Source organism: Anolis carolinensis, chromosome 2, assembly GCF_035594765.1.
Source record: "Anolis carolinensis isolate JA03-04 chromosome 2, rAnoCar3.1.pri, whole genome shotgun sequence".
NCBI classification, from domain to species: Eukaryota; Metazoa; Chordata; class Lepidosauria; order Squamata; family Dactyloidae; genus Anolis; species Anolis carolinensis.
This window is the reverse complement of record NC_085842.1, coordinates 232,833,285-232,857,526: the sequence shown is the minus strand read 5'-3', so window position 1 is coordinate 232,857,526 and position 24,242 is coordinate 232,833,285. Positions and strand designations below refer to the sequence as shown.

The window sequence follows — 24,242 nt, the reverse complement described above, 5'->3', positions numbered from 1 at the left end:
GCAGCTTCAAAGTCTGGCTGCTTCTTCATTTCTTCTCCTGATCAAGCTGAGATCGAGATTGAGACTATTATTTGAATGTCTTCCATCTCTTCATTCTAGCAGCAGGAGGATATGAAACCGTACCTATGGAGTTGTGTGAGCATGTAGGATCTTGACCTCTGCCTGGTATTGTTCTTCACTTCATGTACTCTGTAGAAGAATTTCTTTTAAAGATATCATCATTGACATAGCCATGGCACAGGCTGTAATTGTTTTAACAGCTACCCTTCTTAGAAGACCATAGGAATTATTATTGTGCAAGATGTACTGCAATTCTCTAAGAGCAACCTCAGCATATAACTCAGACATGGGCAAACTTGGGCCCTCCAGGTGTTTGGGGACTTCAACTCCCACAATTCCTAACGGCTACTAAGCTGGCTGGGATTTCTGGGAGTTGAAGTCCAAAACACCTGGAGGGCCCATACCTGGAGTTTGCCCATACCTGATCTAACCTAAGGTCACCTCCCCAAATGGAGCTCCTAGTGGTGCAGTGGGTTAAACCCTTATACTCGCAGGACTGCTGACCAACAGGTTGGCGGTTCGAATCCGGGGAGTGGGGCGAGCTACCGTTTGTCAGCTCCAGCTCCTCATGCGGGGACATGAGAGAAGCCTCCCACAAGGATGGTAAACATTCAGGCCAATGTCCTTGCAGACGGCTAAGTCTCTCACAGCAGAAGTGACCTGAAGTTTCTCAAGTCACTCCTGACACACACACACACACACACACAAAACCCTCCCAAAATTCTCTGTAAAGGTGTGGTGGTGGCAGCAAGGTACCCGTGAAGAAGACAGGCTCTGCCAGGTGTGGCATAACCATAGAGGACAATTTCCTTCCCATTGTTTCCATTAGTCACATCCTTCACAGTAACCCATCCCAGTCCTTCTTTATGTCTATTTTTCTCTTCTGTTCTGTTCTCCTTACCACAGCAACTACAGCCACTACAGTGAGTATTTCATAGTTACTGAGCATGCTCATCCAATTGGATTTTTTGAGTTCTCATCATCTTAGAAGTTTGATTTTGGTTTGGAAACTCTGATGTTCAGAAGAGTGGGTGAAACTGTTCTGGCTGGTTGAATCTTGGTGCCAGAACAGAATCACAGGGTTGGGAGAGACCCCAAGGGGAATCCAGTCCAACTTCCTTCTGCCATGAAGGACACACAAAGCACTACTGACAGATGACCATCAGAGCCGGCCCTAGGTATTTTTCAAGTGTAGGCAAACAGAATTTTGGCGCCCCCCCCCAAACCAATCACTGAAAAATAAAAGCGTTGGATAAGCGAAAATGTTGGATAATAAGGAAAGATAAAGGAAAAGCCTATTAAACATCAAATTACATTATGATTTTACAAATTAAGCACCAAAACATCATGTTTTACAACAAATCAATAGAAAAAGCAGTTCAATACATGGTAATGTTATGTAGGAATTACTATATTTGTGAATTTAGCACTAAACATTGAACAGGGATATAGGGCAGTGTGGACTTAGATAACCCAGATAGCCCTCAGTATTAAAAAACTCTAAAATCAGGACAATAAATAAAGAACAATGCTCTGAAAACAGAAGAAATCCAGACAGTAAACAATCAGGGACAGCTAACACCTCCCCAAAAAAGATTCTCCCAGGCAAGAAGAAGCCAGGTCTTGAAGCCACAGGGCCATTAAATGCTAATCAAGGTGATTAATTACAACATTACAAAAGTTCTTTCTCCCACCCTGGACCTTCTACAGATATATAAACCCCACATACCTAGCTTCCAAGTTCCCACAGACCTCACAATCTCTGAAGGCCCCAAAGGTGGGCTCCCGTGGTGTGAAGGTGGGTCTGCACCGGCCGGAAGGCCCAGCACGGGCACCGGGAGGCCCAAAAGAGAAGGAGGTGGAGAGTGGTGCCCTCCTCCCAGGACGATGGCGCCCCTGGGACGATGGCGCCACAGGCAAGTGCCTAGTTCGCCTTATGGTTGGACCGCCTCTGATGACCATTCAGCCTCTGCTTTAAAACCTCCGAAGAGGGAGACTCCACCAACACTGCACATTCCACAGCTTAACAGCTGTTACTTTCAGGAAGGTCTTCCTAATGTTTTGGTGGACTGGAATCTCTTTTCCTGCAGTTTGAATCCATTGCTCTGTGGTCCTAGTCTCTGGAGGCAGAGAACAAACTGGATTCCTCTTCATTATGGCATCCTTTTGAACATTAAGGCTATCATATCCTTTCTCAAACTTCTCCAGGCTCTCTAAGTCCTTCCATAAAGGGTATGGACTTCAGACCTTTGACCATTTTGTTGCTTTTCGTAGGACACATTCCAGTTAGTCAATATTCTTGAATGCTAGTGCCTAGAACTGGACACTATTCCAGGTGAGGACTGAATACAGTGGTACTAATATTTCCCTTCTGTCTCGGTACTATTCTTCTATTGATGCAGCCCCAGGATCATATAGGCTTTTAAAGCTGCCACATCACCCTGTTGATTGTTAGAAAGCTTGGCTGCTTCCTGCCAGAGGGAATCCTTTGTTGGGAGGTGTTAGCCGGCCTTGATTGTTTCAGCCAATCTTTGAATCTGCAAGGCCATTAAGTGCTAATCAATGTGATTAATTGCAACATTGAAACAGACAGGAGTTCTTTCTCTCAACCTGGACTTTCCAGAGATATATGAACACCACTTTCCTAGTTTCCAACCGACCTCACACCTCTGAGAATTTGTGTGTGTGTGTGTGTGTGTCAGGAGCAACCTGAGTCGCTTCTGGTGTGAGAGAATTGGCCATCTGCAAGGACGTTGCCCAGGGGACGCCCGGATGTTTTTGATGTTTTTACTATCCTTGTGGGAGGCTTCTCTCATGTCCCTGCATGGAGCTGGAGCTGATAGAAGAAGCTCATTTGCGCTCTCCCCGGGTGGGATTCGAACCTGGCAGCTTTCAGGTCAGCAACCCAACCTTCAAGTCACAAGGCTTCACCCCTCTATGCCACCGGGGGCTCTGAGGATGCCAGCCATAAATGTGGGCGAAACGTCAGGAGAGAATGCTTCTGGAATACAGTCATACTGTCTGGAAAACTCACAGCCACCCAGATATTCTTTTTTACCTGCCTTCTTTAGAAATGTATCTGTGACACTTCATTCCACAAGAGGGCAGTATTGAGCTAAATGTGGAAACTGGATCTATGTAGCAGTAGGCAAATAAGGGAAAGTTGCCAATGTGTCACAAAGAGATACTTCAACACCTGTTTTTGTGTTCTTTTTAGTCCTTTGGATTTATCAGGTCATTCCAAGACATCCCCAGCCTGTGTCTTTTCTCTTGCACACAGCATGGGAGGAGCTGAACTGTAAGGACCCTTTGAGCACAATGACAGTCCTAATAAACCTGACATAGGCTATGTATGTATAGGTATCAATCACTGTAAACCCTGATCTTAATAAACTCAGCTCACATATATAAATAATCTAAGGCAGAAGAGAATATGTCTAAAAAAGGAACAGATAACCTGACTCAATAAATAGGTTCTGATAGAGCTTATGGTGGCCGAGCAGGAGTTGCAAAAGCATAAGACTGGAGAACAGCACTTTCTGCAGATTGTTGGTAAGGGTGGCACATGTGCATACATACACATTTAAATGTTCAAACTGCATGAAATACAAACATTTCAAAACACACATTGCAGAAAATTTGTACAAATCTGGGCTTCCATCTTTGTCTGTCTATCTATCTATCTATCTATCTATCTATCTATCTATCTATCTATCTATCTATCTATCTATCTATCTACCTATCTGTCATCTATCTATCTATCTTAGGGAGCAATCCTTTGCTTACACAACTAGGAAAAGTACCCATGAATAATGTGGGACTTACCTTTGAATGAACATGAATGTCTTCTGCTGTTTTATAAGTGCATTCATTTCATTGATTTCTAACACTATGTAACAAAATTTGATTTTTTTCTGTTCCTGGTTTGAAAGTTATTTCCTGTTTAATTATGCTATACTTACTTTGAAAGTAATTGTTATACGCCAGAAACTTCATTTTTGTGGCTGCCACAAACTATGTTGACTTGGTTGAGATTCTAGCAGATATTCATTGGAAAGCTATAGCAAAATGGGCTGCAGGATGTCCCGCAAAAACAACTTTTTTGCAGTTTAATAAACCTTTTCCAATTAGGAAATGACATTTATAACCCAGGAACAAAAATAGTGTTACATAGTGTAATGGCATGTCTTTTCCATATCAAAAAAAAAAAAAACAAAAAACAATAGGAAGGAAAAAATAGAGAAGGAAATTATTATTATTGTCATTATCATCATCATCGTTGTTGTTGTTGTTGTTGTTGTTGTTATTATTATTATTATTATTATTATTATTATTATTATTATCCCTGGTGGCACAACGGGTTAAACCCCTTGTGCCGGCAGGCCTGCTGACTTGAAGATTGGGTTGCGGAAAGGCCTGGATTATGATTATGGGTGGCTTGATTTTAATGTAATGTTATTAAGTGTTTAATATGTCTGTTTTAAATCTAATTTAATTTTAATGTCTGTAGTATATGTTTTTAAGGCATTGAATTATTGCCTCCATGCAAGCCACCTTGAGTCTTCTTTGGAGTAGAGAAAGGCGGGAAAGAAATAGAGCAAATAAATAAACCCAGGGAAAGCCTGGATGAGCTTCCTCTGTCAGCCCCAGTTCCAGGCAGGGACATGAGAGAAGCTTCCCATAAGGATGGTAAAACATTAAACATCCAGGTGTCCCATGGGCAACATCCTTACAGACAGCCATTTCTCTCACACCACAAGTGACTTGCAGTTTCTCAAGTCACTACTGACACAAAAAAATATTTATTTATACCCTGCTTCATCTCTCCCAAAGGAGACTCAAAGTGGCTTAAAACAGGATTCCTATATTTCTACATGACCCCCGAAACTATCTCTGTTGTTCATCCTCTATTCTAATTTTCCTGTGACAAGAAAAGGACATTTTTCTTTGTTATCCTTCTACAAGCATCCAGTCATTATTTTTCCATGAGCTCCCACTTATACCACCCAGCTGCAAACATAAATGCACTCTGCCCAAGCTCCAGCTATTTGCCCAAGAGTGCATGCTCATTGGATACACGGTGAGAAGATGCCCTTGGCTAAATCAGGTGCAGGTATAAGAGGTTTAGGGATAAATAAAGAAGCTGGTGTCAGGCTTCTGCTAGAAAGGGTTGCTTGGCGTGAGCGGAGGACACAAGAGCGGCAGCACATGTCTTCTCCTTGTGCTGGAGCATGCGTGCAAGTTCGAGGCGGCTCTGTGCCAATGAGACAGCTTTACCTCCACAAGCCAGACAGAGACTGACTGGGCAGATTCATCGGCACCGAGCCCCTATTTCCCATGTAGTTCTTTTTGTTTAGCATTGCCCAAATTGTAGCTATGAGGAGACCCTTTGGGCAGGGCTTTGTGTCATGTATGGAAACAGTTGCTCTAAGGGCTACATGGGAATGGATGAAGCCATACTGATGGTGTCTTTATGAGGCTTTGGCCATGCTTCCTTCACAGAGGTTATTGTCAGCTCCATTGACATCTGTCTGTAATCCTTTCTGTGTTTTCCTAGTGCTCCAAATCTAAGGTCCCTTCCACACAGCTAAACTGGATTATATGGCAGTATGGACTCAGATAATCCAGTTCAAAGCAGATATTGTTCATTGTCTGCCTTGATATTCTGGGTTATATGGCTGTGTGAAAGGGGCCCGAGATAGTTGGCGGCCATGAAAGGACAGCAAATTGCTCATTTTAGTATAAAGGTAAAGGTAAAGCTTTCTCCTGATGTTAAGTCCAGTGGTGTCCGACTCTGGGGGTTGGTGTTCATCTCCATTTCTAAGCCGAAGTGGCCAGCTTCTGGTCAAAGGACATTTAGTATAATGCCAATTTTTAAACTTTCTTTATGCTTTTGCTATAAACTGCATTCTCAATTCATTTCTGACATGATAAATAACCCAGCCTGAGGGTAATATTATACAATGTTTTTAATAATTCTGTTCATGAAGAGAAGTTTTTGGGGCCAGGCTGTGGCGCAGTCTGGTGAGCAGCCTGCTGCAATAAATCACTCTGACCATGAAGTCATGAGTTCGAGGCCAGCCCGTGGCGAGGTGAGTACCCATCAATTAAAAAATTAAAAATAGCCCCTGCTCGTTGCTGACCTAGCAACCCGAAAGATAGTTGCATCTATCAAGTAGGAAATAAGGTACCACTGATAAAGTGGAGAGGCAAATTTAACTAATTTATGACGTTGGAATGAGGAAGTGCCGTCACAGTGGATGATGCTTTCCAAAGTACTGCTTTCCAAAGCTGCTCCCCCCTGTGGCCAGAATCAAACATCCCCTCAGGAGAAAGTTAAATTGCCTCTGTGTCTGTCTCTGTCTCGGTTCTATGTGTATATGGGCATTGAGTGTTTGCCCTATATGTATATAAAGTGATCCATCTTGAGTCCCCTTCGAGGTGAGAAGAGCGGAATATAAATACTGTAAATAAATAAATAAATTGTGTTTATCAAACCATTAAAAAGCACAGTTGTTACTATCTCAACCACTCATGTAGACAATTTTGGGTTTTGGAGGATTTTGGATTTTGGAATTCTGGATAAAGAACACTCAAGCTAGGTGACTTCCAATTTGGGGACACAATGCCCTTTTGTTAAATCTACTTCTTTTTTGGCTTATGGGGAAAAGGTATCACCATTTTGCTGCCTGTTCCATGAAAAATCAGCTTTTACTCCAGGAAAAGTCTCAGCCAGACGTTCCTCAGGCAGGCTGCATGTCATGAGTTAAGCTTAATGACGGCAGATGCCAAATCATGTTAACAAGATTTTTTGGTGACAAGGGCAACATCCTTATTTTCGCTGGGTGAAAACACAGTCACCATGGATAAAGCATTCCCTTGAAATTTCCCTGGCTTTGAAGTCCATATGTTGCAAAGCATTTGGCTGCTGAGCATCAGTTCAGGGAGACTGCAGGACCTCTTGAATCAGGAAACAGAGGGCATTTCAGAAAGAGGGCATTTCAGCTTGTTACTTTCTTGTGGTTAAGCGGCTTTCAATCCTAAAATAGCAAGGGCCAAATTTGCTGCAGAGCAAATTGGAGCTGTACCAATTTAAACGGAGTGATGCATTCTCTCGCATAACTAAAAGACTAAAAGAGACAGGTTATAAGAAACAAAGGACTGCTGTCCAGGAAACCAGACTCGTATTTAATTCTTTTCCCTTCCAAACGGAAGTTACAAGAAGTACTTTGGAAAGCAGACAAAAGAGAGGGGGGAAAAGGACTCATTTAAGTATTTCACTGTTTAAAATGTGTTCATTTTATTTTTCAATATTTAGAAGCTTTAGGTTACACAGAGTGCCTTAAGTAGGAGAAGTGGGTACCGTTAATACAGAGTAACTGTGTGGAAAAGTGTACACAAAGCACAGGTATAATTCAGTACTTATAATGAAGAGACGCGTTCAAAAGATAGTTATTTCTGCAACAATTATGTACAGAGCTTTTGCATTATATACAAACTTGTATTCACAGAGAAAACAGTGATTCAATTATCCCATTTTCATTCCTTGAACAGCATTCAATAAATACACAAAATTAAATTATATTATTATTTGGAAACTGCATATATTCATTCCTTTACAAAACATTATATTCAACATAAATAAAATATTAGCAGCTCAAAATAAAAACATTCCTCTTAAAACAGAAACAAAGGGGGTTTGATTCTTTGGGGTATTAAAAAAATAATCCATAAAAATAATACCTGATTGTCATTTATAACTCTTTATCAACATTTTCACCATTAGTGTCTGCTCTTTCAAAGTTTACTGGCTCAATAGGTTTGTACAAGTTCAGACAGGATACTAGTGCAAGAGAAATGCTATTGACTTAAGTGGGTCTATTTTAGAGTAAGCCATTTGTGAAATACAGCAGTGGAGTAACATATATGTGCATTCTCAGAACATCTCTATAATGAATAATTGTGACACTGGAAACCTCAATACTTTTTTCTGATGACAACTTCAAAATTTAACTAATGTATAATATGCTTGTCTGAATTCAAAGAATTATTAGAATTGTGGCTGAGCTCCTACACCAGGAGATGCAATACTCACATAGATGCATCTCCATACTTTTGTTTCCCAATGTTAAAAGGTAAAGGGAAAGGTTTTTCCCTGACTGTAAGTCCAGTTGTGTCCAACTCTGGGGTTGGTGTTCATTTCCATTTCTAAGCTGAAGACCCTCCAAGGTCATGTGGCCAGCATCGAGCGTGGTTACCTTCCCGCCAGAGTGATACCTATTGATCTACTCACATTTGCATGTTTTTGAACTGCTAGGTTGGCAGAAGCTGGGGCTAACAGCATGAGCTCACTGTGCTCCCCGGATTCGAACCATCAACCTTTTGGTCAGAAAGTTCAGCAGCTCGGCGATTTAACCCGCCGCACCATCTGGGCTCCCAATGTTACCTCCTCAAAAATCACCTTGTGAAAGTGATTCTGGAGACCAGGGTTCAAAACTCCATTTGGTCATGGAAATGCATTGGGTGACCTTGGGAAAGCCATAGTCTCCCAGTCTCAGAGGAATACAAAGGCAAACCCCCCTAGAACACATCTTGCCAAGAAAGCCTTGGGGTTGCCATAGGTCGGAAATGACTTGAAGGCACACAACAACAAAAACAATTAGGCCTCTACAATATGTCCACTTCTGTACTGTTTTGCTATTACAATGACAAGCTTTGCAGAAACCTCTGGAAGTCCTTGTAACACTTCTACAGGTGACATCCAGCCAAAGGAAAATAGAAGGATGCAATTCTAGCCATCTCCTTCCATCACAACACAGAAATTGCCATGTTGCTGGGCTTTGCGGCTTACAAGGTGATTTTTTAGGAGGAACCTTACCATTATATTCATGGCAACCACAGAAGTGAGTTGTGATTTACTAACAAGATGCTCCAATTGTGCAAGAAGTCCATAATGTCCATCTAGAAAACTATGCATGTCCCAGTTCCATCAGTTGCCTATACAAGGTCAAGAGGAGATGAGTGGGAGCTAAATTTTTAGGAGGCTGTCACTGAAAAACTCAGGCTGTATTGATTCAATCCATTATGTTTATTTTGTCGCAAATTCAGATAAGATTCAGGCAGCATTATTCACTAATTCCTAAAGTGGCCACATCTGAGTATACTACTTAAAATTTCCAGAGGGTATTTGAATGCTAGATGTAGAAGGCCCTTTGATATGATTCAGCAAACCAATTAATATCTTCCCCGTCACTATTAACGTCTATGCAATGAAGCTGGTCTACTTTCAACTATACAGATTTTTTGGAAGTTTATTTATACAATTATTTAGCATCAACAGCATTGGGATGTGTGTGTAACCATGAATTCTATCTCAATACTAAACCATTCACGTGTATGAACTGACTGGAGGCTAGAGTATTTATTAATGCAATTGATTACATTTCACATTTGGAGGACTCTAAATGTGGCATATCTCATTTTACCATTAATTGTGGCAGATCTGGCATGGAGGTACACATGTTGACTCAAATAAAACATTTTGTTTCAATACTGGAGTCAGTTCAGAGTCTGACCAGACATACTACCCTTGTTTACAAAGTGTTAAAACATAATATAGCAGTTTAATTAGATAGGATGATTGATAGGGGATAATCTCTATCACAAATATTGTCTGACTGATGGAAACAAAATGGATAATTGATGAGCAATCAGCTTTAGAAATCAAATTAGTAGTAGTATTTGGTAGTCCCAAAGAGTTCAGTGGGATTTGCATCAAAATATAGATTCATGGCTTTTCAATTTATATATCATCCAAGAAAACATAATATGCTATGTGTTTAGAAGCTCTGACTGAAACTATGGCTAGTTGAGATTCAAGTTAGCACCAATGACATAGTGAACAGTCTTTGAAGTCCCTCCAAACCAACGGACATGAAATGATGTCATCAGCACTGAAACCCACCTCAATATTGCTATTATTACTATTATAATTTTGTGTCTGTTTATGCCAATGTAGTGGTGGTGGTATAGGACTGCAAGAAGGCGTTCTATGCTACACTGAGGCATACAGAAGTGCAGCCATTGTCTATTATATCACGTTGGTACAGATGGAGTCTGTCTTCTCTGAAATGCTTGGAGACAGACCTTTTCAGATTTTGGATTCCCCCCCCCCCCCCCCCCAGTTTTTGGAATATCTATATTTCATAGGTTCATAGAGTTGGAAGACATCACCAGGGCCATCCAGTCCAACCCCCTGCCATGCCTCCACCAGACTTCAAGTGATAGGGGAAAGGGGGTTAGTCAGACATCCAGTTTTTCCTCAAGAGAACTCTGCTGACACAAGGCACCTAGAAAAAGTGGATTTCCCAGATGCTTCCCTGGCTGCTACCCTGTTTCCCCTAAAATAAGACATCCCCAGAAAATAAGACCTAGTAGAGGTTTTGCTGAATTGCTAAATATAAGGCCTCCCCTGAAAGTAAGACCTAGCAAAGTTATTGTTTGGAAGCATGCCTGCCGAACAGAACACCAGAGCATGCAGGATCGGTTAATGTACCTACCATAGAGTATTGTACATGGAAATAATGGTAACAACAAGAAATTCTTGATAGGATTCACAGTTTGTTTGGTTATGCTGGTTTGTGATGACAACTACTGTACAGTATATAATAAATGTTCATTTTTTTTTGTTCAACAATAAATGTGAATTCTTCATGGAAAAATATGACATCTCCTGAAAATAAGACCTAGAGCATCTTTGGGAGCAAAAATTAATATAAGACACTGTCTTATTTTCGGGGAAACACGGTAGTACACTTCCCACTCTTTTAGTAAAGTGGCCAGAAAGGGAGAAGGATCCTTCCATGAATATTTTTCATTATCTCTGGGTTGGATATGGGTGATGGCCAGTGGGGTCGCTCCATGTTTGTCCTCTCTCCTTGTTTCTAGGAATCCTGCTCCATCATGTGTCTCCAAGTCTGGCCAAGCAGAAGGCAAACTAGGATGTGGAATAAAGGCTTCAAACTACAGGAAAGGAGATTCCACCTGAATATTAGGAAGAACTTCATCACTGTGAGAGCCGTTCAGCAGTGGAACTCTCAGCCCCAGAGTGTAGTGGAGGCTCTTTCTTTGGAGGCTTTTAAGCAGAGGCTGGATGGCCATCTGTCGGGGGTGCTTTGAATGCGATTTTCCTGCATCTGGCAGGGGTTTGGACTAGATGGCCCATGAGGTCTCTTCTTAGTCTCTGATACTATGATTCTACAAGCGTGGAAGCATTTGAAACATCTGCTTTTCAAGGGGACTTGTGCAAGTGGAGTCCTCCCTCCATTCCGCCTATCCCTTCTCGTCAAATATCTGATAGTGATGTAACAAGTGTTCCTTGAGGAAACGCCCAATAGTTGACTAGCCCCCTTTCCCCAAAGGCAAAAGTGGGTGATTGGTAGCAAAACCTTCTAAGTTTTGGAGTCTTTTGGATATCAAGATAAGGGAGAATCAATCTATAACATCTTAACAAGAGCCATTCGAGTACACAAAGTACACCCCCCTCAAAGTACACCATTTGTATGTTAAAATGGTACAAGATTCACCCCTAGTTTTCCAATTCAAAGGATCTGAGATAGCAAGGATGGAGCAGAACTTGCCTGACCTTCCAGAGCAGTTGCCTCAATGAGTAGTTCAGTAATGAGAATAATTGTCCCTCTAGATGTCATTCAACTGCAACTCCCATCAATCTGAGCCAGATGGATGAATAAAGAGGAGAGATGGGAGCTGCTGTCTAACATCATCCTGAAGGACATGTGTACATCACCCCAATATCAGGCTAACTAAAACCATATGGCTCAGTATAAAACTTTTTCTTGCATGTTCTTTTCCCTTTGACACAAGCCATTTTCGACATGCACAATTTCCCTAAGTAATCTGTAAAACTCCAATCATATTGGAGTTTAAAAAATTGCTAAATTGCTCAATTTCACAAATAGTAATGCATTTGGAGTATGGATTACTGGAAAGTAATTCTCAGACTAATGGAACAAGGCTGTCTTTTATTTTAAAAAATAGCAAGTCAGGCTTGTTCTTTTTAAAAAATAAAAAATAAAATCTCAAACTTTGATCACTTTTTATAGAATCTTTCAAGACGAATACCAGATTCTTAAAAAAATATTCCCTATATATTTAAATCTTCATATTTTAAAATATAATAGCTATATAGTACAGTACAACCTCCATATTCACAGAATCAGTAACAGCAGATTCACTAACCCACTGACAAAAGATGTCTTTTCTAGGAACTTTATAGGTCCTCTAGTTCAGTGGTTCTCAACCTGTGGGTCCCCAGATGTTTTGGCCTTCAACTCCCAGAAATCCTAACAGCTGGTAAACTGGCTGGGATTTCTGGGAGTTGTTGGCCACAACATCTGGGGACCCACAGATTGAGAACCACTACTCTAGTTGATTTTATAGTATGCTTCCATTGAGGTTACCATAAAAGTCTACTGAAGAATCTAGCAAATTCCTAGAGAGGATATACCCAGACATTTTCTAGGTCCTCCAGTTGGATTTTATGGTAACTTCTGGTGCAAATTTTACATTTCAATAAGGTTTGCTATTATCCATGGGATTCTCTGTAGTGCTAGCACTGGCCACTCCTTCAGCACAATATACCGTTGGGGAATCAACAGTAGCAAAAAACCCCAACACACTAGATTTCATCTTCTTGCTAGGCCTGCATTAGCCTCTCTTTCAATAGAAAGAGGGCTGGACACATCACACTTTACTACTCCACTCCATTGCTTCAGAAATGGCTGTAGGAGAGAGCAGGATGAAAGGCTTCAAAAGGAAGGACTTTGGAGAGTTGTTTTCGGAAACATCATTATGGGTGTATCTACATTGCAACATTAATGCAGTTTGAAACCACTTTAACTGCCATGGCACAATGCTGTGGAATCCTGGGAGTTGCCATTTGGTGAGTAACCTTGGCTTCCCATGATTTCATAGCATTGAGCTGTGGTAGTTAAAGTGGTGTCAAACCATATGAAATTTACAGTCTTGATGCACCTTATGTCTCCATATCTTTGTCTCTCAATGCAGAATCTTAACCAACATGTCTATGTTCTGATTCCATATATTGATTCCAGATAACTAACCTGCTATTTGGCAATAGAATCCCAGTAACCTAAGAGTACAATGTAATGTTTGAAACAGCAAGGAAGGTTGGAGCCATGGAAATCAATTGGAGGAACATACATAGTATAATGAAGAACACCTCTGTCAAATGGAAGCTCTGGAAATTTGCTGGAACTGTTTGTTCTCATAAAGGTTCTCTGTCCCCTCCAAATGTCACTTTTTTTTGCAGAGCCAACCACCCCCACTGCTTCCTGCACAGTTGTCTCCCCAAATGGTGTTTTTGCAAAGCTAGTTTATTCATTTCTTCATCAAGAAATGCCTTGTTCCTCAGCCTTTCTTCCCTTGACATGCATCCTAAAACCTTACTCATCATCGTCTCTTTGAAAGATCTCCAAATTTTATTGAGAATTTTGCTCTTTAAAAAGTGATGCATGATGATTTCTTCCGAGATGTACTGAATACATTTTGCACATTGTGTTTGCAGGGATGAGTTGGTATTAAAGGCCATGATCTTTATGATAAAAGCAATATGTTTTGAATGGCCAAGCAACCCATATTAGCCATTGAACACATTGCTTTGGTGACCAGGGAATGTGCATCCTTCATTAATGTCAGTACGTTATTCTTTTTAGAAGGAAAATTGAAAATCCTATCTAAAATAGCTACACTACTAGGTCTGGAAGATTTTTCTGTCTAAAAACTGCAACTCCCTTCTGCTGAAAGACTTATATGACAATTTCTGTGCACGTTTACTTAGAAATAATGTCCACCATGGTCTTGTTGTGTGTTTTCTGGGCTGTATGGCCATGTTCCAAAAGTATTCTCTCCTGATGTTTTGCCCACATCTATGGCAGGCATCCTAAGAGGTTGTCACAACCCTGTGATTCCGGCCATGAAAGCCTTTGACAACACAATGTCCACCATGCTCAATGGGATGTTGTTTCCTCAATCCAATGTTTCGGATTGTAGTCCAAATTACCGTACTGCATACAAAACAACCATGTTCCCAAGCATTCTTATGCATTCCATAATTTGAACTACAAATTGCCGCAGAAGTAATGCTATTTTAATGCCTTCAAAACAGATTAGGAGAAGCCATCTTGAAAACCTCTATGGGCTTGAATAAATCATGCCAGGATCATAAGTGTATTCCAAGATTAGTTTAAATCTTTCCCCCTTTCCATACTTCTCCCAACAATACTAACACAACTAATATGAACTTTGTCATGTGGTATGGCTGTTTGATAAGCATAAATGCAAATGGCAGGTACGTATACTTTGTGTTCACATTCCTATCCAGATATTAAAACATGAAAAGTATTTACACACCTACTATGGATTGTACTTATGGCTGCATCCTATTCCTATTTAGATAGTAGCAGGTTCTGTTGAATGTAGAGGCTTCAAGTATAAGCCAAGAATTGGGTTGCACATTTCTAAACAAACACATGCAGAATCAGGCAGCACTGACCAAAACAATGACCAATATAGGAAAGGTGTGTGAGAGTGGCAGACTTACCCCTGATTTCAATATTTAGTAAAGTCCCAAAATCATGCCACATCTTCATAGCAATGGATGTTATAGGGAACAGCCAGAATCAGAGTTGGTGGTAAACCCACTCCATCCTGGAGTTTAAAGAAGCTACCTAAGGTACTGAACCTTAGAGGACAGCATTTGGCACCATGGACAGCTCCTTGAAAAATCTACATTTAAACCCAGAGTATTCAGCAACATGGATGCTATCAACAAGCAAAGACTAGATCATTGAGATGCTGGTGGACAAGAAACTACTCGCAGAGAAATTACTAGGGCAGCAGAGATGATACAATAGCCCCTTGGTATCCGCTGGGATTTGGTTCCAGGACCCTCCCGAGGATATCCAAATCTGTAAATGCTTAAATCCCATTATATACAATGATATAGTAAAATGGTGTCCCTTATACAAAAAGGCAAAATCAAGCTTTGCTTTTTGGATTTTTTTGGGGAGGGGAATATTTTTAACTTGTTGAATTCATGGACAGAGAGGACCAACTGAAGTTTGATGTGTTTCCTTACTGCCTCATTCTCCATACCTTTTAAACAGATCAGTTTTGTTTTTGCTGCAAAGAATAAAAGTAGTAGAAAAGCAAAAAACAAAAAAAAACACAAAAAAAACAAAAACAAAAAAAAACCTATGGCCCCAAAGTCATGGAAAAATAACCCGAATTCCCTGTTAATATAGTCCTAGGTATCCAATCTCCATTGTGCATGGGTAACTTAATACATAAAGAACATTGGTGAATGAGTCACTTGTGAAAATGACACTGAATGAGAGAAAATAGAGAACAAACAGATTGTTGTAACATAAAGTGATCTATTTAATGCTGTGTTTTGGAAATTTAACACCTCTTTCCCCCCCTTTGATACTAGAGTGATCTGTTTGCCTTGGATTTGCTTTTGAGTAGGATGAAGCTTAGTCTATGAGCCAATGTGGTCTACATTCAACGTTTCCTGTCAAGCAGACTAGGCAATATGACTAAGCAATATGAGAACTGTGAAGCTTTGTAGTACCACATATAAGAAAATGAAGCACCATACAGAATGTCCCCTTCATGCAGCAATTTTCAATTCTTATTTTAAAAGCTATGTGGGTCACTTTAGCCTCTCATATGACGAGGCAAATACACTAATGGAAGTAGCATTAACATGATTCAATAAGCTTACATTACTGCTGTACTAGTAAAAAGAGTTTATTTTGTACCTGCAATTTCTACTTGGATGATCAGGGGATGGCAGAAGATACTTCAAATCATTAGTGTGGGTTTTATCTATAAGTATTGCAGATAGCCTTGTAAGAAAATGTCAGTTTATAAGGAGAACAAAAATGCAGAAGCCCTGCAAGGAAGTCAGGTGGTATTGGATTATGTGGTGGGATCACACATGCATGGACACTGGTTGTTTACTCATTATCTCTAAATATGCAGCTGAAAATGCAGGCTCTTGCCATGATTAATACTGTAAAGGAAGCAACATGAAATCCCTTTCTGTGACATCTGATCTCTAATGATACCTCCACACATGCAAGGAGTCACTTGAGGCTGTAGTAATGCTGAGCATGCACCTACAAGGACCTCTACATTTCAAAACTACAGAATGCAAGATAATGTGAGTTGTACATTGTTTAAAATATATATCTGGATCCATAAAAGTTATCCCACCACTTGTTGGGAGACTAATACACCTTGGTCTCTCAATCTCCCACATTAAGTGCAGAAAACATAGGAATAACACTTTGCTTGCAGACAGAAAATCAGCCTTCTCTGGTCATACAGAGTTGGAAGAGACCACAAGGGCCATCCAGCCCAGCTCTCTGCCATGCTGCCTGTGCTATTAGTATTGGATAACTTCTTCCATCAGCCTTTATGAATAGGTAACATCCCATAGAGGAGATTTGGGTCTCCTAAAGATAGATATTAACGTTTCGCTTGTATATGAATAAATACTGCTTTCTCTTTCTCTCCGAGTGGGATGTATATAGGCAGAGAGATAAGAAATATATGGAAATGGATCCTATGTGTAGCATACATACAAAGCTGAACATTGGTAATACAATATATGCACAATACCTCCAATGGATAAGCAGTGGAACCAGCCCAGGAGCATGTTCTGTAGCAGGCAGCCGTTCTTTGATGTTTGTTCAGCAGCAGGAAATGGATCAGCTGAACTTGTCCACAACATGAAGTCCCTTTCCATTTGACTCCAGCCCCTCTTGTCTCCAGTGTTTTAAATGCAGGGTACTAAAATACTGCTTGTTTTGGGTTGCATGAGAGGTTATCTGTTCTTGCCTGTTCCCGGTTTGCCATGTTGTTCAAGAAACAGTGTCACCATCTTGTTAGATGGATACAGGGCACACAATGATCCTATCTTCTAGCATGACACTGATGACCAGGAACACAAAATAAAGCCCAAACATGGTGAAGCCCAGCACTTTGTTCATGTTCCACTTACAGACCGCAATAGAGAGGATGACAAAGAGGAGCATGATGAAGAGGAGGACAATTGCGCAGAAGAGCCCATTGCTGCTTACCGCCACAGGGGCAAAGTTGTTTATTAGAGCATAGAGGAGCCACGGGAGAGGGAGCCTGCAGGGGGAAAGGACCATCAGAAATATTGAAGAAGACAAATTGTGAATAAAATATAGGCAGTCCCCAGTTATGAACAAGATAGCTTATGTAGGCCTATTCTTAAGTTGAATTTGTATGTCAGAACAAAAGCATTTTAACAACAATAACAATAACAACAACGAGTAACTACACACACACACACACACATATATGTATATAAAATCTTTGGATAGCATACAGAAAGATGTCTGTTTTGCTGTCTGTGCATCATTGAGAAGTTTCACCTCAATTTCTGTCTCCATGACAGTTGGATTTTGAAAAAAAATGGCTTGTTGTGGAAACAAGGATTTGTGAGAAAGTTTCAGTTGAGACACCTTTGTCCCAGAGTAACTCTTCCAGGAGTGAATTTCCCTTCCTAGGGGCCAAGTTCTCTCACTTCCTGTTGTCTCACCCCCTATTCTTAACTATGAGTTGGACGTAAGTCAGATGTTTATAACCAGGGACTGCTTGTACTACCCCAGTTCTATTAAAAATAGACCCATTTGGTTAAATTTATTATTGAAAGAAGCAATGAGTAATTTCAGCAGTTTTCTTGTCATTGTGAGAAAATCTTCAAAAACTAATTTTCAAAGCTGATAGGTAATTCAAGTCTTATTCTGCCTTTTACTATTTTAACCTGCTGTATTGTTTTTATTTGGTGGTTTTACTTACCATTATATTGTTAAAATGTTGGTTTAATTTATATAATGTTAAATGTCTATGATGTTCGTTTTACTGTAAATGTATTTTATTTTGCTTATTGTGGAAATTTAGGCTTGGCCTCATGTTGCTGCCCCGAGTCCCTGCGGGGAGATGGTGGCAGGATATAAAAAATAAAGTTGTTGTTGTTATATTATTATTATTATTATTATTATTATTATTATTATTATTATTATTATTATTAAATCTGCACAGAAGACAGCATTTTCTACAGGAAAATAATATTTTTGAACACATTATTTTATGTTGAAAAAATACTGTTCTCTGCACAGAAGCTGCTCTTTTCGGGGGGAAATGTTATTTTCTTTGCAAAATGTTCAGAATACATTCTGTGCAGAATAAAGCTCAAAACTGCAAAGGCCCTTGTCAATCCAGAATTTTTCATGTCAGAGTCTCCCAACAGTTAAGAAACAAGCTTTCCATTCATTTTGGAATATTATTTCCATCCCTAAACTCACTGAAATGAAAAGGACTACAGTTAATGGTGACTAAAAAGTTCAGGTAGGGCTTCCATTGAAACTGGCCTTGTACGTTTTAAGCTCTATATGACAATTTGAAATCATATCATATGAAACCCATTAAAATTTCTATATGAAGCAGTGGTTCTCAACCTTTGGGCCTCCAGGTGTTTGGGGCTTCAATTCCCAGAAATCCCAGCCAGGTTACCAGCTGTTAGGAACTTTGGGAGCTGATGTCCAAAACACCTGGAGGCCCAAAGGTTGGGAACCACTGATATAGAGAGATAGCACTGATTGCTATGAATGAATAGGAACAAGGCAGGATACATAGATAACACTTCCATCTCCCAAAGAAGATAACAACAATGAAACTGGCAGTTGAAATATACTGAAAAAATGGCGAGCTTCTGCAATTTTGTTGGCCACTTCATTTCAGATTCAAGGTTCAAGTGGTGGAAAATAGAAGTGCCCTTTCTTACGTAGTTTGTACTTTCGGTGGCAATAAGGCTATCTATAGCCAACATGATATAGCAGAAAAATTACTTGATTTTCTATACAGAGAATTTTCATACTACTTCCTCACTGTTATCTCTTAGCACAACTGATCTATTAAAGCACTGTTCCATAATACCAAACAGTTGGATATTGTGTAGTAATATGCAAAAATTAGCATTAGTCAGGGCTGTTGGTACATTACTATGTAGCATAATTGGTAAATTGTCTAATATACATTGCACAACAACGTACATTATGCACCAATGTGCACTGCACACTGCTGCATGTTAGGCCCACTCACTAGTGTCCTGATATACACCTTTGCAATTTATTATAGAGTTTACTCAGCAAAATATACTTCATGTTAAATAAAAGATGACATTATATCTTAATTGTTGTTCTTACTGTTGTTGTGTGTCTTCAAGTCATTTTGACATACAGTGATCCTAATGTTTCCTTGGCATGATTTGCTAATATGGAGTGTGCCTACCTCTGAGACAGAGAATGCAACTTGCCCAAGGCCATGCAGCGGTTTCTATGTCCAAGTGGAGATTTGAATCTCCAATCTCCAGAGTGGCAATCCAGCACTCAAACCACCATTACTACGCTGGCTCTTTAGTTACAGCAGAGTGGTTTTTAATGGTTGTACTTACCCCACTGTGATGTCAAAGATGTTACTTCCCACAGAGCTGGACACTGCCATGTCCCCCAGTCCTTTCCGTGCCACAATAACACTGGTGATGAGGTCAGGGATCGATGTGCCAGCAGCTAAGATGGTCAAGCCCATGATTTCTTCACTGATGCCAATGGTTTCTCCGACCTAAGTACCAAAGAGTGCGTGACATCAGAAAGAGCAGGAGACTTCATTGCAAATCTTTCTCAACTTTAGGGTAGGGGCAGGGAATTTCATACCAGCAGAGCATCTCTCTTCTCAGTGTGATTCATTCACATGCCTAAACTGGTGACAGAATTTTCCTTACTAACTTTCTAACATCTAAGCAAGACTGACTTATTTCAAAGGGTCTATTCTTAGGTATTCTCCCCAGTGAACATGCTTGAGTTCAAAATTGGTTCTCAGAGGTCTTTCTCCTGAATGTTCACTTTCTTGAATGTGAGGAAAATGGATGAGGCCTGGTTGGCAGCAATGCTCCAATTCTGGAAAAACTAAGCACTGGGACAAATCGGGATGCCTTTCATGTCTCAGTTTTAATTCATCTTTTGTTTGGCTTCAGTGCTGAGGTTTCTGGCTGCTTTACTGCTTGGTTTATGCTGTATACTGCTTTATTGTTTTTTTTTTAAAAACTATGTTTGATAGTACTCTTTGAGACTCTGGAGCACAGCTTCAAACAGCACAAAAAACAATTCCAACTCCCATTACTTATTTACCCATCTTTGGGCCCAAACTTTCAATGCCTGCCATACTGAAAAGTTGAAACTTAAAGAATGAGTGGGACCTTAAAATGCCTTTGTATGCCTAAGTATAAAGGCTGAAGTTCAGCATGGGACTTAACCTCGTCATAAATAGAATTATGTGTGCAAGAGGAAGAATTGAATATTATATATACTTGTGTACAGTGTTCCCTCACTTATCACGGGGGTTAGGTTCCAGGACCACCCGCAATAAATGAAAATCCCTGAAGTAGTGACACTAAATATTTATACATTATTTTAGTAGTTATACACTATTTTAAGTCTTTATCAATCAATCGTGTGTTGATAAATCACCTCCTTCTCCTCCCGCTGCCGCTTGGGCTCCTTTTCTCTCCCTTTGGCTTCTCCTTCTTCCCTTCCTTAGGCTTTAAATTGTAATTTTCAATGATTTATAATATTCTTTTAGAGTTTATTGAAAAACCGCGAAACAGCAAATCCGCAAAAAGTGAACCGCGAAGTAGTCTCAACCTCATGTATGAGTCAAAATCAGGTTGGGGGTTAATAATATAGTCCATTGAGGGTTATTCTGGTGCCACTTCAGAGGCCCAGAAGTCCTTAACTACAGTTATCCAGGCTTTCAAAGAGGGCTTTCATCATTCTACCAAGAGGAGAAAATTGTTTTTTTTGTTAAGGTACAGTGTTAATTCTTATAAAAAAAATGAACCATCTCCTTTTGTGAGTTGAGTAGCAAAAGGAGAGAGCTTAGTCTGACCTTAAAAGAAGCACAAAGCCCTTCTGCTCTCTTAGGATGTTATCCCATGCACTTACACACACTGGTTTCTAAACACTTTGAAAACAACCATCATACGACGCAGGGAGACTTCCCCCTTGCGTCTATCATGCTCAGTTAGTGAAATGTTTAGAAAGTATTTAAAAACCGGGGGGGGGGGGGGGGGGAGTTGAGGTTGAAAGAAGATGGGGAGAAATCGTCTCCTGAGCTCAGGAATCGATATAAAACTGAAGAAAATGGTGAAAAACACATCAGATGAGATCTCTCAGAGTTGTCTGCTTTGATTAGATTTGGTGATGTCAGGGAATGGCTGTTTCTATGGGTGGTGTCCTACAAAGCAGTGATGTCCTGGTAGTTTCTCAAAACCCAGCCACCCGATACTTGCCTTTCATGATCTGTTTTTAAATTTTATGTATTCATTAGAAATTTCACTACTTCACTAATTTCACTTTGCTTTTGCTTGATTCTGATATTTCAAAATTGCACGTTTCCTGCTTTTTCTTTTGCAATTTCAAAGTTCACAAAGGTTTTTTTTATTTAAAAAAAGGGAGTGGGCTGGAACTGTACTCACTTGTGTGATAAATCTAAAAATGGATAATTTTGGAACACAGGGCCAGAAACAACAATGTGTGATGAAAAATTAAAAACGATACACTTTGCTTTCTAACGCAACGGGACATAATGCAATGGTAGTGTGATCCCCTCCCCCCGGGATAAAGTCCTTTGTAGTGTTTTCAGGGAAATGTCAAAGACCCAAATGAGATTTTCCCATCCAGGCAATCAAAAAGGCTGGAAGCAGCACTGGAGCAGAGTGGAACCTGGTGCTCCTTTTAAGTTCTCCTAGGATGGACTAAGCTCTAACCTTGAGCCACACTACTCAGAAAAGGGAATGGTTCCTATTTTTGATAGGAGTTAAAGTATAGGGTTGCACTGATCTGTGGCTAAGCAGATAGATTTTTAGGTCGATTTTCTGGCTAAAATTTCTAGACTTACCCATGAGTATACACAATTGATTCTCTACATTGTTATTCATTGCCCAAGAACTGCTATCATGTTAAAATGTATGAGTGTCCATTGCACAATGGTAGCCAGTGTAGTGCATTCCCAAATGCACATCTGGACACTGGGTAAGAAACAACATCAGAGCACCATCATTACACGTCCGATGTATATTACACATGATTGACCCCCATCAGAACACTATTGTCAATGCTCAGAGGCACTTCTTCACAATTTACCAATGGGGATTTGTTGTACTTTTGCAACTAAGGATTTGTAAAGTTACAGAATGTAGACTGTAATGTAGACTCATAGTCACCATTAGCCTGCAATACAATGCAGAGCTCAGACTAAAATCAATGAACACAGACAAAACATGAGGGCAAATCCACTTCCAGCTTACCTGATGTGCCCACCAGACCATAAGGTATGAAAATGCTGCGATCCAAGAGATTGATCCAAAAAATGTGAAAGGAAAAAACTTCTTCGATGTCTGAAAGACAGAAAGAATGGAAAGGATGGGTGATGTGGCTTTTTAAAGTCTTTTCGACTGGAGACAATTCTCAGATACTTTTTCCTAAATCAATTTCCAGCCAAGCGCATGGCTATAATAATTATTAAATGTTCTAGACTTTGGACACCAACTCACTCAAACTGCACAATCCACTCTTGAAATGGTAAGTGCTGTTGTCTATGCTTTTGCCAGGAAAAGTGAAGTAAAGTGTTGCCTTAAGTGCTTTTAATACATGAAATAGAGGAATTACAATTCTGACTTTTTAAAAACATATTGCCAATATGACTGTTAAAACACTAAACAGATCTCAACATGAGCCCATTAGTCCGCAGTGACTACATGTTGTGTAAACATGGGGTGTGTTGGTTTACAAGTTCTTTAGTCTTCTTTGCTCTGATCCCTCACAAAACTATACATCCCAAAATTTCACAGTCCTAAGTTTTAGCTCTTAAAGTGGCATCAAACTGCATTGATTCTACAGTGTAGATGCATCCTCAATGGTCACAGACCTTTGGAAAGAAACTCCACTGAGGACTGTTTGGAAACCTTAGATTCCAGAGGATACTATGAACAAAGGCTGGGATGCATCTAAGACCCCATCCTATACTATCATATAATGCAGTTTGAAAATCAGTGGAGACTTATCTAACAGAGTCCAATGCAGTTAAACTGCATTATATGAGTCTACATTGACTATATAATGCAGTTTCAAACTGCATTTATGACAGTGTAGATAGGTCCTAAGTTACTTTGATGTAACAAGTTTTCTTACAGAATGTGGCATTTGTCTGCTTTTTGCAAACTCATACTGGTCAAACCAATCAGCCATTCTCTCTCTAAACCTTTGAAAGCAGTTAGAAATAACCATAACAAATGGTTTTATAAGAGTATTCTTTTCACCACAATTGAATCGTGAATGTATTTGAGAATTGGCCCTTGATTTTTACTGAACATTATTGTCTTCTGTCCTTTTGAAGCAAGTCCCTGGAACATTTGCCCTTTGATGAATTGGAAGATGTAATAACTATGTAATGGCAGGGAGAATGACAAAAGTGTTCTTAAAATGCTCCTGAAGAGATTACTTGACACTATCAGTCAGCAATTTTCCTCCTGAACATTTTCTTCTGGGAGACATATAGGGCTTTTGTAATAGGACTTTTTGTATTAAGTGCATTGGAGAGAACCTAGCATTGCAATTATTACAAGCCAGCGGGGCTGTGGTCATGGAAACAGGACATGCTGACAAGTTTTTTTTTCCTCCAGACAAATATCTTGGCAACACCAATTGGATTTGGTTCCAGAGTACATGGGCTCAAAACAGCTGATACTCAATGCTACATCCAAACAATTCATATGACTTTGCTCTTACATTTTAGAGCACAATAACTTATAACTAACATTAGCTACACTTTGTAACACATGTTTTGTTCCTGGGCTTTTTTTTTCGTGCCAGGAGACCTGACGCATGCAAGTTGCTTCAGGTGTGAGAGAATTGGCCATCTGCAAGGACGTTGTTCACGGGATGCCTGGATGTTTTACCATCCTGTGGGAGGCTTCTCTCATGTCCCCG

The 24,242-nt window shown here is 40.0% G+C and overlaps 1 protein-coding gene across 2 annotated transcripts in view; it reads right to left on the bottom strand.

The window, feature by feature from the left end:
- Window positions 1-7,335: 7,335 nt before the first annotated feature.
- Window positions 7,336-24,242, bottom strand: part of slc24a2 (solute carrier family 24 member 2) — a 124,441-nt gene continuing 107,534 nt past the window's right edge. For both annotated transcript variants that reach the window (XM_008103482.3, XM_008103483.3), the window contains 3 exons: window positions 22,562-22,651; window positions 19,652-19,818; window positions 7,336-17,304 (listed from right to left, as the gene is read on the bottom strand). In XM_008103482.3, the coding sequence (XP_008101689.1) occupies window positions 17,055-17,304; window positions 19,652-19,818; window positions 22,562-22,651 (507 nt within the window). In that variant the 3' untranslated portion in view covers window positions 7,336-17,054. The remainder of the gene's footprint in view (window positions 17,305-19,651; window positions 19,819-22,561; window positions 22,652-24,242) is intronic.